The following is a 16,148-nucleotide window of genomic DNA, read 5'->3' as shown; positions in this document are numbered from 1 at the left end:
ACACAACACACAACATACTCAATATTGCCAACTTACAAACAATAAGATACAATGCATGAACCATACAGCTTGTAAACCGCCCTTTTCCCCTTCCCATCCCCTCCATCCCAACCCCTGTACCACTCAATTTCCAAAGTCTCAGGAATCTTCCTGTTGCTATCCGTGTCAATTCAAGGAAGTACAACAGTACTGAGATTGCTTTTTTAACATAATTGAATGTAAAATGTAACTACTGTCTTCATAAATGAATTTCTTTTAACAAAACTTCAGCTTATCTTGAGCTTGACTGAAAGAGGACCGACCAACACGGGCCATGTTTAAACTCTGCATTAGGGAAGGTCCTAAAATGTAACGAAGCTCAAAATGATATAATTGTAACAAAACAGTTCCCAAACTCAATTTAAACGGGTCAGTTGATTGAAAAACTCCCAATCGGAACCTGACGTGTCAGAGCAAAGATACTCAATTGAGATTCAAGCCTGTCGGGGTTACTGATTTAATTAAAAAGATCCATTTATGCTCCTTATAATTCAAAAGTTGACTAGTGTTTCTTTCTAAATTTGTTTCAATTGTATGATTTTGAGCTTTGTTGCCGATGCGTTGAAACATGGCCCGTGTCGGTCGGACCTCTTTCAGTCAAGCTCAAGATAAGTTGATGTTTTGTTAAAAGAAATTCTTTTATGAAGACAATAGTTACATTTTGCATTCAATTATGTTAAAAAAGCAATCTCACCACTTAGTTTGGAGCCTATGAAGATTAAGGTGAGCCATGAACTCGTGTGAAATGAACCTTTTCTGTAGATGGGAAGGCGGTAGAACTAGAGGACATGAAATGAGATTGAAGGGGGGCAGACTCAAGAAAAATGTCAGGAAGTATTTTTTCACGGAGAGAGTGGTGGATGCTTGGAATGCCCTCCCGCGGGAGATGGTGGAGATGAAAACGGTAACGGAATTCAAACATGCGTGGGATAAACATAAAGGAATCCTGTTTGGAAGGAATGGATCCTAAGGAGCTTAGCCGAGATTGGGTGGTAGAGCCAGCTGGTGGCGGGAGGCGGGGATAGTGCTGGGCAGACTTATACGGTCTGTGCCCTGAAAATGACAGATACAAATCAAGGTAAGGTATACAAAAAGTAGCACATATGAGTTTATCTTGTTGGGCAAACTGGATGGACCATGCAGGTCTTTTTCTGCCGTCATCTACTATGTTACTATGAGTCACCACTGAGGCTGTTGTGGTTTAATTGAGTTCTCCTTGAATTACATTAGGAAATATTGGATTATTAGCACTGGGCTGTTCTATTATTTAACAGAAGTCTATGGAGCACCACGTGGGCGAAAGTGCCCGTCTGAGCTGTGAACCACGTTGGCAGGAGACGCAACAGAAGCAGGAAGAGCAGATTGGAGAAATGCTGGACATTGTGTACCTCCAAGTTAGGCCTTCTGTTCATCTTGGGGCCTGGGGGAATACCCTAATTATGTGTTGAATGTTGATATATATCCAGGGCTTTTTTTGTGGGGGTACTGAGCACCGGCACCTTTTCCATTGTCTGCTAAAATTGACCCAAGGACCCCAAGTTTTAATGAAAGAGCTCAGGCTCTACACACCAATTCTGCCTTGTCATAGATTCTGGTTGCAAGGGTCCTGGCTATTGTGGAGTGGATCCCTCAGTGATCACCCCACCCTTGAAGAGTAGCCTGGCATTTGAGTACCGGCACCTTTTTTGCTAGAAAGGATGCACTGTATATATCCCTGTTGCTTGTTGTTCTGAATTCTATCCTGATAAATGTTAATTACTGTCTATTGAATATAATAGTTCCTAAAAAATCAATTACTGCTTGACCCTGGTCAGCACTGTTTGTTCAAGTAGTAACACCTGCTGCCTGGATAAATAGTTTAAATATTCGGTCTCCAATTTATACCTGAGGTAACTGAGTTTGAAGTAACTTACCGAAGGCTACAAGGAACGTCGGCAACAAACTGGCAATCCTGCCCACATGGCAATGCCCAGAACTGCCAGAGAGTCGCTAGAGTAGCCCCAGTAGCTGCTTGTCTCAGTGGAGTTGGAGCTTTATGTGGGTGCTGGATGCTGGGTGTCAGACATTTAAGCACTGTTGTGTTCCAGGATGAGAACCTTTCACATGGACTAAATGCCGGCTCTCATCTCTGGCTCTCTGGTTTCACCTAGTGGAGACTGTGAGCACTGCAGGAACAAATATCAAGTAGGGATGGACCAAGGGCTTGCCACAGGAGAGGAGAAAGAGGTACCAGAGGATGGATAAAAGTTCAATACCCCTTTAATAAAATCAATCGCTGTAAAAAAAGGCCAAACAATTTCCATATAACAATGTCCATCAGAGGATAGTACAATTACAGATGGACCTATGTCACAATCCAGCTTATTTTCGAAAGAGAAGGGCGGCCATCTTCCGACCCAAATCGGGAGATGGCCGACCTTCTCTCATGGGCGCCCAAATTGGTATAATCAAAAGCCGTCAGAAGGGTAGCAAAGGCAGGACAGGGGAGTGCCGGGGCGTGCTTAAGAGATGGGCGCCCTCGGCCGATAATGGAAAAAAGAAGGGCGGCCCTAGTAAGAATTTGGTCCGCTTTTTTTGGACCCTTTTTTTTAGGTCCAAGTCCCAAAAAAGTGCCCAAACTGCCCAGATGACCACCGGAGGGAATCAGGGATGACCTCCCCTGACTCTCCCAGTGGTCACTAACCCCCTCCCACCAAAAAAAACAAACTTTAAAAACAGTTTTTTGCCAGCCTCTATGCCAGCCTGAAATGTCATACCCAGCTCCCTGACAGCAGTATGCAGGTCCCTGGAGCAGTTTTTAGTGGGTGCAGTGCACTTCAGGCAGACAGACCCAGGCCCATCCCCCCCTACCTCTTACACTTGTGGTGGTAAATGTTGAGCCCTCCAAACCCCCCCCCCCCAAACCCACTGTACCCACATGTAGGTGCCCCCCTTCACCCATAAGGGCTATGGTAGTGGTGTTCAGTTGTGGGAAGTGGGTTTGGTTTTTTTTTTTTTTGAGGGGCTCAGCACAGAAGGGAAGGAAGCTATGGACTTGGGAACAATTTAGGAAGTCCACTGCAATGCCCCCTAGGGTGCCCGGTTGGTGTCCTGGCATGTGAGGGGGACCAGTGCACTACGAATGCTGGCTCCTCCCATGACCAAATGCCCTGGATTTGGTTGTTTTTGAGATGGGCATCCTCTATTTCCATTATCGGCAAAAACCGAGGTCGCCTATCTCTAAGGTCGGCGATTCTCAATATTTAGGTCGACCATCTCTACGGTCGACCTAAATGTTGAGATGTGGGCGTCCCTGACCGTATTATCGAAACGAAAAGATGGACGCCCATCTTGTTTCAATAATATGGGTTTCCCCGCTCCTTCACGGTGCCATCCTTACAGATGGGCGCCCTTAGAGATGGTCGTCCCCGTTCGATTATGCCCCTCTTTGTGTCTGAGATATTTCAACACAGATGAGGCTCCTGTGCTGTTCCAGCAGGAACATGATGGAAAGATTCTGGGCCATGCGCTTATGTGTGTGTGGGGGGGGGGGGGGGGGGGCGTACAGCTCCAGGTCTGCAGGGAGAGAGGAACCAGCCCTGCTTTACTTCAAGAGCGGGTTGTACCTAGACAAAGCAGAACTAGAGGGCATGTGATGAAGCTACAAAGTAGTAAATTTAACACGAATTAGAGAAAATCTTTCTTCACTCAATGTGTAATTAAACTCTGGAATTTGTTGCCAGAGAATGTGGTAAAGGCGGTTATCTTAGCGGGGTTTAAAAAGCGTCTGGACGGCTTCCTAAAGGAAAAGTCCATAGGCCATTATTAAATTGGACTTGGGGAAAATCCACTCTTTCTGGGATAAGCAGCATAAAATGTTTTGTACTTTTTTGGGATCTTGCCAGGTATTTGTAACCTGGATTGGCCACTGTTGGAAACAAGATGCTGGGCTTGATGGACCTTTGGTCTGTCCCAGTGTGGCAATGCTTATGTACTTATATGTACTTATGACATGATTCTGCATGCATTGGGATGGGGCAGAGGGGAAGGGTGGATTGGCTCAGTCTTCTCCTTTAGCATGGAGCCATATGACCCTCCCTCCCCCCCCCCCCCCCCGTCTATTACCAGGAAGAAGATGGTACTGCTTCCCATAAACCAGACTGATTATGTGACCTCTTCTGCAGGATCTCAGCCTGTCACTGAGGAGGTGACTATCGTCGCTGCTCCACAGAACACGACAGTGGTGGCGGGTCAGAGTGCAATCCTGGAGTGTGCGGCAGCCGCAAACCCCTCACCTAGGATCTCCTGGATGCGGCGGGGTAAGGTCAGATCTCAGAATAAGAATTATGTCAGGGCCGACAGGTTTCAGGTTGGGGGAGGTCCCGAGAGAATAAGATATGGCTAAGCATGTGGTGCTGATGTCTGGAGGTGTTTGGGTTGGGGGAGGTGTTGTAGGACGGCCAGAAATCCGGACAAACGGGCAGATTGCTAGCCTCCCCTCCCCTCCCCTTTCTTACTACTGCCCTGGTGGTCTAGTGACCTCTTCCGCCTTCGGGGGCAGGAAAGAGCCCCCTCTTTCCTGCCCGGAGCGCTGCCCTGCATGCTTCCTTCCTGTTGCTGATCTCGGCGCCGATTCAAAATGGCCGCCGAGAGTTGCAGCGCTCAGGGCAGGAAAGAGGGGGCTCTTTCCTGCCCCCGAAGGTGGAAGAGGTCACTAGACCACCAGGGCAGTAGTAAAGTAAGGGGAGGGGGGTGACAGGGTGTGTGACAGGGGGGCGGGGAAAATGTGACAGGGGGTGCAGCGAGGGTGTGAAAGGAGGCGGGGTGGGGTGGGGGCGGGGCACGTGTCCTCCGTTTTGGTGGACAAAATATGGTAACCCTATATATGGAGAGCATCAGGCCAAATATCAGCTCTCCATATAATCTGTCAAGTTAGTTTAGATCTGACGTTCATGCGTAAATTAAAGGCAGAGGCACTTAGTGCATCAGAGAGAGATATTCAATTCTTCATATATATATGGAGTGGAGGAGTGGCCTAGTGGTGGACTTTGATCCTGGGGAACTGAGTTCAATTCCCACTGCAGCTCCTTGTGACTCTGGGCAAGTCACTTAACCCTCCATTGCCCCAGGTGTACCTATATATACTATGTAAACCACTTCGAATGTAGGTTGCAAAAACCACAGAAAGGCAGCATGTCAAGTCCCAGTTCCCCTTTCTCTATTTGAGATTCTACATGGAATGTTGCTATTCCACTAGCAACATTCCATGTAGAAGCCTGCCCTTGCAGATCAGCAAGGCGGCCGCGCAGGCTTCTGTTTCTGTGAGTCTGACATCCTGCACGTACGTGCGGGACGTCAGACTCACAGAAACAGAAGCCTGCGCAGCCGCGTTCCTGATCTGCAAGGACAGGCTTCTACATGGAATGTTGTTAGTGGAGGAGTAGCCTAGTGGTTAGTGCAGCAGACTCTGATTCTGGGGAACTGGGTTCAATTCCCACTGCAGCCCCTTGTGACTCTGGGCAAGTCACTTAACCCTCCATTGCCCCAGGTACAAATAAGTACCTGTATATAATATGTAAGCCACATTAAACCTTCTATGAGTGGGAAAGCGTGGGGTACAAATGTAACAAAAAAAAATGTATATACACACACACACATATTAAACACTAATGCAGACACTCAAATTACAATGGTGACGACCACCACTGAAAATTACCCCATTACTTATTCCCTGCACTGTGTGATGCAATGAGATAGAAGAGGGGCATTTTCGAAAGAAACGTCTAAGTCAGAATTTGGACATTTTACAAAGACATCCAAATTCTGAAGCAGGGAGAAGGTCATTTTTGAAAAAGATGGATGTCCATCTTTTGTGTTCAAAAATACCATGGACGTCCTTGGATTTGGACGTCTTTGATTTTTGGCCATTTTCGAAAGAAAAAAAAAACAACGTCAAAGTTTAAGACATCCAAATTCAAGCCATTTGGACGTGGGAGGAGCCAGCATTTTTAGTAGACTGGTCCCCCTGACATGCCAGGACAGCAATCAGGCACCCTAGGGGGCACTGCATTGAACTTCATAAAATGCTCCCAGGTACACAGCTCCCTTTCCTTGTGTGCTGAGCCCCCCCGCCCAAAATCCCACTCCCCCCAACTGTATACCACTACCATAGCCCTTACGGCTGAAGGGGGCATCTATATGTGGGTATAGTGGGTTTCTGGTGGGTTTTGGAGGGCTCACAGTTTCCTGCACAAGTGTAACAGGTAGTGGGGGGATGGGCCTGGGTCCACCTGGCTGAAGTGCACTAAACTCCAGGGACCTGCATACTGCTGTCATGGATCTGAGTATGACATCTGAGGCTGGCGAGTAATGTTCTTCAACACAACTTTTGGGGTGGGAGGGGGTTAGTGACCACTGGGGGAATAAGGGGAGGTCATCTGGTCATTTGGGGCACCTTTTTGTGGCTTATTTGTAATAAAAACAGGTCTAGCTCAAAACGTCCAAGTTTTAGTGCTGGACGTTTTTGCTTTGTTCCATTATGGTTCAAAGATGTCCAAGTCTTAGGAATGCCCAAGTCCCGCCCCCGATACACCCCCTTAAGATTTGGACGTCCTTCCAACGGACTTCCGAGAAAGATGTCCAAAATGCATTTTCGATTATACCAATTTGGACGTTTCTGTGAGACGGACGTCCAAATGCTGATTTATGTCACTTTTTGGATGTCCATCTCTTTCGAAAATAAGCCTGTTAGCGGCACCTGGGGATGGCTGTTTTCCTCTGCACCATGTGATACAGTGAGACAGAAGAAGCTCTTTTCTCTTTCTTTGTTCTGCAGATGGAGACCCCATCCCTACAGACGTGTTGGTACTGGGAGAGGTGAATCTCCTGATCCCTCACACGCAGCCCCATCACGCCGGAGTCTACGTGTGTCGTGCCGATAAACCCGGCACCCAACACTTTGCTCAAGCAGAAGCTGACCTGCGAGTTCTTGGTGAGTCTCAGGGCGTCGCCTTCAATACCATATATTCCCAGGCAGAGAACTGCTTGAAAGTGGTTTGATGGAACCAGGAGCAGGATGGGACAGGAAATGCTCCTTCTATATGGGTGCAAAATAATCATTTTATTTGCTGTGTTCTGTAGCAGAATCCATTTCTGGACCAGAATTGAGAAAACAAAAACAAACACAAACCAGTTCAATCTGAAAATGAAAACTACCTTAAAAAAAACCTCAAGGGGGTGGAGCGTTAGGGTGGGGGTGGGGTATATGGGAATGAGGGGTATTGGAGGATACTGGGATTGCGTTGCTTAGAGGAAACCTGTTCCAGAAAGACACAGGGGGGCTATAAGAGTCCAGACCCTGTATGTCAGCTTCATATGGTATTTATGGGTAAGAGGGAGGGGAACTAGGGGATTTATTTGAGGCTGATATTCAGACCGCAAAAGGGAGCCCAGCTAACTCCTGTGGTCGGCGGTCAGCCCGGATATTCAATGCCAGGCTGTTTCCGGTGACCGTCCTTGAATATCTGGTTTATTTTTAGCCAGTTTAAAGTTAACCAGCTAAATCGATACTCAAAGATAGCCAGTTACTTTTAAACCAGCTAAAATATAGCAGCTATTTAAGCGGCCCGATGTGGCAGCTTACAATAACCAGGTATGCATTAAATATTTGGGGATAGCCGGCTGTATCCTATTTTCCACTTCCATTTATTTAGACTTATATCCCACATTCTCCAAATCAGGTTTGTTTCAATGTGGCTTTACCAGTGGCGTAGCTACGTGGGGCCTGGGGGGCCTGGGCCCCCATAGATTTGGCCCTGGACCCCCTGTCGACGACCCTCTCGACCTCCCCCCCCTCCCGCCACCAACCCTCCCCTGCTGTCGCCATGGGCTACCTTTGCTGGCGGGGGGAGCCCAATCCCCGCCAGCCGAGGAGGTCCTCTTCTTCCCGTGAAGGCTTCATTCTGTTTCTGACGTCCTGCACGTTGTATGTGCAGGACGTCAGACTCACAGAAACAGAACGAAGCCTTGCGTCGGAAGAAGAGGACCTCGCTGGCTGATCTGCAAGGCTTCGTTCTGTTTGTACGTGCAGGATGTCAGACTCACAGAAACAGAACGAAGCCTTCGCGGGAAGAAGAGGACCTCCTCGGCTGGCGGGGATTGGGCTCCTCCGTCAGCAAAGGTAGCCCATGGTGACAGTGGGGGAGGGTTGGCGGCATGAGGAGGGGGTCGAGAGGGTCGTCGGTAGGGGTTATCAAAGTTGGCGGCGGCATGAGGGGGGGTCGGCAATGGGGAGGTCGTCGGCGCCGGGGGGGGGGGGCTAAAATGTGCCCCCTTACCTCGAGTTTTGGACCCCCCTCCCGCCGAAGTCTGGCTTTGCCCCTGGGCTTTACTGTGTAACAAAGAACAATCAGTCTGACTTACATTGGAACAGAGATCTGCAATCAACAGGTTTACAGTGTAACACAGAACGTACTGAGAACAGTGTAGCTGGGACAGCAAGATATTCGAAATCTAGCACACGGGGAAGTATCATTGTTGAATCAGGTTAAGAGTGATGGGAAATCGAATTCTGTTGTGTGAGCCGTCTTTGGTGGATTACCCTGTAGCAGTAAAAAAAAAGTTCAAAGAGGAATGATTTCAACATTTTGCGAAATGTAAGGTAGTCGGTTATCTTTCTAATGTTTAAGGGTGGGGTATTCCAGGTCTTGGTTGCGAGATAGGAGAATCCTGTGTTAAGGACATAAGTATTGCCACACTGGGACAGATCTGGAAAGAGGATCCTCTTTCCAACAGTGGCCAATCCAGGTCACAAATACTTGGCAAGATCCCCCAAAAAAGTTCAATACATTGTATGCTTCTTATCCCAGAAAAAAGCAGTGAATTTCCCCCAAGGTAGTTTCGGGTGTCCATCAGGGCATTCTTTAGTGAGAGGTCGATTAATTTGATCATATAGGCGGGGGTTAGGCCCTGGAGGGGATCTTGAAACTTATTCTGGCTTTTGTGGGGAGCCAATGGGGTGCTTGCAGTAAAGGAGGGGGTCTTTGATAGCGGGGAGACGTGAAGATCAAGCGGGCAGCCGTGTTTTGGACGGTTTGTAATTTTTTCAGGCTCAGATCTTTGCAACCTGTGTATAAACCATTGCAATAGTGAACTTGGGACAGTATCAGAGTTTGAATGATAGGGAAGCGGCTTCTGTTTCTTCTTAGCTTCCAGAGTGTTCTGAAGGCTTGATTGAGGTTATTTGGTCGTCTGTTGTCAGGTTTTGGTGTAGAATGATTTCTAGGACTTTGAGGCTGCTAACCAGGGCTGCTGAGGGGGGGAGGGGGTAGGGGGCAAGATTCCCCATGCCTGGTCTCCAAGGGGGGCCCTGCGCCAGAAGGTTCTGCTCTCTTCTTCTCCTGTGTGTCGGGACCTGGGTCCTAGCACACAGGAGCCAGGAGAGTGACAGACCTAGGGAGCAGCAGATGCAGGAAGATAAGGGGGGCAGCTCGAGTAGGGGAGCGGCGTCAGTGGCCCGAGTGTGTGTGTGTGTGGGGGGGGGGGGGGCTGGCGGCCCTGCTGCTGCCTACCAGGAATATTCAGCGGGGGGAAAACTGGCTATCCCCTGCTGAATATTGCCAGACAGCCGGTTAAGTGCCATTTAACCGGTGATGTTCCTGCCGGTTAAATGTTTTGAATATCAAGGGAATTGTATTTGTGTGTGTGTGTGGGGGGTGGGGGGGGGGGAATTCTTATGTGTTCAGCTGGTTTTACTTTAACTTTTGTCAATTAAAAAAAAAACCCTTCAAAGAAAGTATCTGGTAAAAGCCACAAAATCCCTTATCGTAGCAAAATTCACTTTCACACGCCTCAGTCATAATGCCAGGGATGGGGATAGTACGTCGGCCACTGATCCCTGTGTGATATTGCATAAGTCACCTTGGGGTAGGGATAGCAACAGGCTCCCGATCCCACTAGCAGGGTTGATCCAGTCCTGGGTTTACTCCATTCCGTGCAGAGACTTGTAGTTCTGATATCCAAGTTGAATGTCCCAAGAAAAGCAAGACTACAAGTCCCTGCATGCAATGGGGTAATCCCAGGATGGAATCCACCCTGTCAGGCAAATCTGGAGCCAGTTGGCAGCCATACATGGCTTTTGCGTGGAGAAGTGGGCTAGTGGGAAACACATGTCACAGGCAGAGAGTGGAGAAGGAGTCTAATGGGGACCCAGGTTTGATTCCCACTGCAGCTTCCTGTGACTCTGGGCAAGTCTCTTAACCCTTCATTGCCCCAGGTACAAAATAAGCGCCTGTATGTAATATGTAAAGCACTTTGATTGCAACCCCAGGAAGGGGGCATATTAAATCCCATCCCCCTTCATTCCTGCATACCAGATAATGCAGGGTTAATGTGGGAGCACTTAGGTTTTGGCAGGTGTCATGTGATAATGGGAAAAAAAAGAAAGGAGAGGCCCAGCTTTAATGCTGTGGTAAATCTACGGTCAGCACATGGGAATTTCACACATTAGAATGCGCTAAGCTCAGATTTTTATAAAAGGGCCCCTTTATCTCCCTGTGTCTCACTTTGTGGCTGCAGTGGGCGCAGGGGGAGAGGAGGGTCGCTGGACACGGGTGGCTGCGGGGGGGGGGGGCAGGGGAGAGAGGAGGGTCGCTGGACGGGTGGCAGGAGGGAGGGGAGGAGAGAGAGGAGGTTCGCTGGACATGGGTGGCTGCAGTGGGCGCAGGGGGAGAGGAGGGTCGTTGGACATGGGTGGCTGCAGGGAGAGAGGAGGGACGCTGGACATGGGTGGCTGCAGGGGGGGCAGGAGAGAGAGGAGAGTTGCTGGACATGGGTGGCTGCAGGGGGGGCAGGGGAGAGAGGAGGGTTGCTGGACATGGGTGGCAGAAGGGGGGGCAGAGGAGAGAGGAGGTTCGCTGGACATGGGTGGCTGCAGGGGGGGCAGGGGAGAGAGGAGAGTTGCTGGGCATGGGTGGCTGCAGGGGGGCAGGGGGTCGCTGGACATGGGTGGCTGCAGGGGGGCAGGGGAGAGAAGAGAGTTGCTGGACATGGGTGGCTGCAGGGGGGGCAGGGGGTCGCTGGACATGGGTGGCTGGAGGGGGGCAGGGGAGAGAGGAGGGTTGCTGGACATGGGTGGCAGGAGGGGGGGCAGAGGAGAGAGGAGGGTCGCTGGACATGGGTGGCTGGAGGGGGTCACTGGACATGGGTGGCTGGAGGGGGGCAGGGGAGCGAGGAGGGTCGCTGGACGGGTGGCTGGAGGGGGTCGCTGGACATGGATGGCAGGAGGGGGGCAGAGGAGAGAGGAGGTTCGCTGGACATGGGTGGCTGCAGGGGAGCCGAGGAAAACCTTGCTAGCGCCCGTTTCATTTGTGTCAGAAACGGGCCTTCTTTACTAGTTTATTAATAAAAACCAAAAATGTACAAGTCAGCCCAACACATTTTTGGTTTTTATTAATAAATTACATTTTGTCTCTTAACGATCTGCTCTGTTATTTTTCCATCTTGGAGTTTGCAGATCGTCTGCCATTTTGCTTTCTTGGACCCAAGTGTAATAAAGGACAGAGAAATGAAGTATCTCTCCCTGGAAGCTTCCACGCCAGACGTGGCTGTTCCAGGTGAAAGGCGCTGTGCTAATTGTTTCCCGTTCTTCTGTTTCAGTTCCTCCATTTATCTCTCAGTATCCCAAGACCATCTCTCGCACCAGGGCCAGCACTGCCCGGTTTGTTTGCAGGGCAGAAGGTGAACCAGCCCCCGCCGTCTCGTGGCTGAGGGATGGCCTGCTACTCAGCACCAAGGGCCGCATGAAGGTCCAGCCCGGCGGCAGCTTAGTTATCAATCAGATTGGATTGGAGGATGCCGGCTACTACCAGTGCCTGGCGGAGAGCAGCCTGGGGACGGTATGTGCCACCGCCACGCTCTTCGTCATTGTCCGCGAAGGCTTGCCGAGTGCCCCGCAGCACGTGACTGCAGTGCCCCTCTCCAGCACCAGCGTGACCGTGTCCTGGCAGCGCCCGGAACAGAACAGTCAGCAGATCATCGGATTCTCTCTTCATTACCAGAAGGCTGCCGGTGCGTAGATGACAGAGGAGGAGGAGGAGGAGCCTCTGGGGCCACGCCCACTGTACTCAGAGAGGGTCCTGGGCTGTCCTCAGCCTGCCCGATATCACAGCAGTGTCTCAGATAGCCCAGAAGTGGCAAGGTTGTTTCTAATAAGTGCGCATATGGAAATTTGAATACAAACGCCTACATTCTGATTAGCAAGGGGCTGAGCTGTGATGGGCGATGACTGGCTGGGAATTTTACATGAATTTCAATATATGGGGCATGCCTGGCAGCTCTGCCAGCTAGGCCTGGGGAACCAGTGGAAGAAGCATTCACAGTCTTGGAGGGAGGGGGCACGGGGGACTCCCTGTAGTTGTGCAATGGTGACCTCAGTTGGTCAGACTCCAGGGTGCCTGGGTATTGTAGTCTTGAGAACCCTGGTGCTGCGATGGTTGAACTTAAAATGAGGAAGGGGAGGGGGAGACACCCTGGGGGTTATGAATGAGGGCTTTTGGTGCCGTAGTCCGACAGAAGCGGAAGCCCAAAGAAGAAACAAGAAAAATACTAAGCAGAATTTTTATTTAATTAAAAGCTTTATAAACCCTATTCCTGGGAACAAAACAGATCCCCCACAATATAGTGTATAGAAAAACAAAAAAAAAGAAAACAAACAGAAAAATAAAGTAGTTAAACACACATATAGGGGAATGTTTACTAAGGTGCATTAGCGTCTTTAATGCGCCTGTAAATTTAAGGTGTGTTAAACGCTAACGCGCTATACATTTCTATGGGCATGTTAGCGTTTAACACATGTAAACATGTGTTAAAAACGCTCACACGCCCATAGCGCTGCTTAGTAAACATAGGTGATAGTGTATAGAAAACAAGCAGAAAAATAAAGTAGTGAAAACATAAAACAAAAGACATAAATACACATATGTTAGAAAACATTAAAAAAAAAATTAATACATAAAATAAGCCAAACAAACCTAAAAAGCTGCCGAGTAACGCCCCTCCTTTCAATGCTCCCACCTCCATGTTCCACATAATGGTTAGCGCAGTGGCCTGAGAACCAGGTTCGATTCCCACTGCAGCTCCTTGTGACTCTGGGCAAGTCACTTAACCCTCCATTGCCCCTGGTACCAAATAAGTACCTGTATATACTATATAAACCACTTTGAATGTAGTTGCAAAAACCTCAGAAAGGTGGAATATCAAGTCTCATTTCCCTTTCCCTATTTCAGATTCAAAATGGAATGTTGCTACTATTTAAGATTCTAGATGGAATGTTGAAACTATTGGAGATTCTGTTGCTACTATTTGAGATTCTACATGGAATGTTGCTATTCCACTAGCAACATTCCATGTAGAAGCCTGCCCTTGCAGATCAGCAATGCAGCCGCGCAGGCTTCTGTTTCTGTGAGTCAGACTCACAGAAACAGAAGCCTGCGCAGCCGCGTCACTGATCCACAAGGGCAGGCTTCTGTTTCTGTAAGTCTGACGCAGGACGTCAGACTCATAGAAACAGAAGCCTGCGCAGCCGCATTGCTAATCTGCAAGGGCAGGCTTCTAGATGGACTGTTGCTAGTGGAGGAGTAGCCTAGTGGTTAGTGCAGAGGACTTTGATCCTGGGGAACTGGGTTCGATTCCCACTGCAGCTCCTTGTGAATCTGGCCAAGTCACTTAACCCTCTATTGCCCCAGCTACAAAATAAGTACCTGTATATAATATATATACTGCTTTGATTGTAACCACAGAAAGGTGGTGTATCAAATCCCACCCCCTTTCCCTTTACACTTCAGCCTCGCACACACTGCGCTTTTCTTCCCAGACTCAGCCTACCCACATGTCAGTGTATGGGGTAGACTGAATTGCAAGAGGGCTGCTTAATCTTTCCACCGACTGCTCCTGGCTTCCTTTTTCAGGTGTTGAGAACATAGAATACCAGTTTGCTGTGAATAACGACACTCTGGCGTTTCACGTCAGAGACCTGGAAGCAAGCGCAGACTACAAGTTCTACGTGGTAGCGTATTCTCAGCTGGGAGCCAGCCGCCCGTCTGCCTCTGCTGTCGTCCGGACGTGGGAGGATGGTGAGTTGCAATCCAGGACTCTCAGCTAGGGTAGCATGTGAGAATCCAGCCTTTGCAGGACACTGGCTTCCCTTTTATCCAAATAGAAAAGAAACTAAGATGATACCTTTTTTATTGGACTAACTTAATACATTTTTTGATTAGCTTTTGAAGGTAGCTGTTCTTCATCAGATCAGAAATCATGAAGCAGGGCTACCTGAGAAAGCTAATTGAAAATGTGTTAAGTATTTATTAGGTATCTTGGATCCACATTGCGGACTTATGTGAAGTTAACAGTTATAATTTTCCTTCTTTTTTTTTTATTACGCTAACTTACATTATTGTTTATAATTAACTGAATTTTTCTGTACAAGTATAGTTGCTTGTTAAATAATTTAAATTAATAAAAAAAAAATAAAAAAAAAAAATAAAAATGTATTAAGTTAGTCCACTTATGGGGCGTAGCCAGACCTCGTCGGGAGGGGGGGGGCCAGAGCCTGAGGTGGGGGGCACTGTTTAGTCACCTTCCCCCGCCGCCACCGCAAACCCCCCCCCTGCCGCCTGCCCCCCGCCGCATCAGGTACCTTGTTTGCTGGCGGGGGTCCCCAATCCCCGCCAGCCGAAGAGTCTTCTTCATCGCTGGTCGACTCCGGCGCCTTCGTTGTGGGATCATCTGTTTCTGACGCCTTACGTCCTGCATGGGGCTACATGCGCGGTGCAGGACGTAAGGCGTCAGAAACAGATGATCACACAACGAAGGCGCTGAAGAAGACTCTTAGGCTGGCGGGGTTTGGGGACCCCCGCCAGCAAACAAGGTACCTGATGCGGCGGGGGGCAGTGGCGGGGGGGGGGGGGTCAAATGTAGAGGGGGCTAGGGCGTAATCTGTGGGGGCCCATGTCCCCGTGGCCCCACTTAGCTACGCCCCTGGTCCAATAAAAAAAGGTATCATCTTAGTTTCTTTTCTATGTTTTGTTTTATTCTGTTTCTATTGATTACCTTTACAAGTGGGCTAACACGGCTACCACATCTCTCTACTCAAATATATGTTCAAAGCACTTTGCATATAAAAGGCAGTCAATGACAATTACCACAAAAAAGTAATTTTCTTTGTTGAAGGCCAATTAATACAGCGGCCTCCCTAATCCTGTAGCCTACCTCAGACGTTCCCAAGCCTGGTCCTGGAGACAACCCAGCCAGTCAGGTTTTCAGTATATTCACAATGAATATTCATAAAATAGATTTGCATGCAATGGAGGCAGTGCATGCAAATCTCGCTTATGAATATTCATTGTGGGTATTCTGAAAACCTGACTGGCTGGGTTGTCTCCAGGACCAATTTCTAAGACCATGGTACAAGGATTGAGTTTCCTATTATACGAGAGAGGTCGTTTTTTTTGTTGCTGAGAGAGATGTTCACCCAGTGGCATAGCAAGGGCGGGGCGGTGGTGGCGGTCCGCCCCGGGTGTCAACGGGTGGAGGGGTGCTCTGCTGGCGAGTCCCTACCAGCTCCATCCACCCGGCAGCTGTGTGGTGCGGTGCGGTGCCTCGTGTCTGCGCTGCTGTAAGAGAAGAAAATTGCCCGTCGGCCCTTCCCTCACTCTGTCCCGCCCTCGAGGAAATAGGACGTTACATCAGAGGGCGGGATGGGACACAGTGAGGGAAGGGCTGACGAGGCGATTTTCTTCTTTTACAGCAGTGCAGAGTCGCGCGAGGCGCCGGGTGGATGGAGTTGGTAGGCAGGTGGGGACTGGGTCGGGGGGGGGGGGGATGCTGTGTCGCCGTGTCACGCCAGGGGGGTGCTGTGTTTCCCTGCAGCCGGAGGGGGGGGGGGAGTGCACGCAGCAGCGATCCACCCCGGGTGACAGTGAACCACAGAACGCCACTGCGTTCACCTTGGGGGTCCCTCTGCCTCACAACTCTGGGTACAGTTTCTTAAACCAACAGTGGTTCCCAAGCCTGGTCCTGGAGACAACCCAGCCAGTCAGGTTTTCAGTATATTCACAATGAATATTCATAAAATA

At 49.3% G+C, this 16,148-nt stretch overlaps 1 protein-coding gene across 1 annotated transcript in view; it reads left to right on the top strand.

The window, feature by feature from the left end:
- IGDCC4 (immunoglobulin superfamily DCC subclass member 4) overlaps positions 1–16,148 on the top strand; it is a 144,268-nt gene that overhangs the window by 69,330 nt on the left and 58,790 nt on the right. The window contains exons 5-8 of the mRNA XM_030189779.1: positions 4,203–4,337; positions 6,854–7,009; positions 11,674–12,084; positions 13,983–14,147. Coding sequence (XP_030045639.1) covers positions 4,203–4,337; positions 6,854–7,009; positions 11,674–12,084; positions 13,983–14,147 — 867 coding nt within the window. The remainder of the gene's footprint in view (positions 1–4,202; positions 4,338–6,853; positions 7,010–11,673; positions 12,085–13,982; positions 14,148–16,148) is intronic.

This window comes from Microcaecilia unicolor, chromosome 1, assembly GCF_901765095.1.
Source record: "Microcaecilia unicolor chromosome 1, aMicUni1.1, whole genome shotgun sequence".
Lineage (NCBI taxonomy): Eukaryota > Metazoa > Chordata > Amphibia > Gymnophiona > Siphonopidae > Microcaecilia > Microcaecilia unicolor.
Note: the sequence above shows the minus strand (reverse complement) of the source record. Positions and strands in the feature narration are given on the sequence as shown.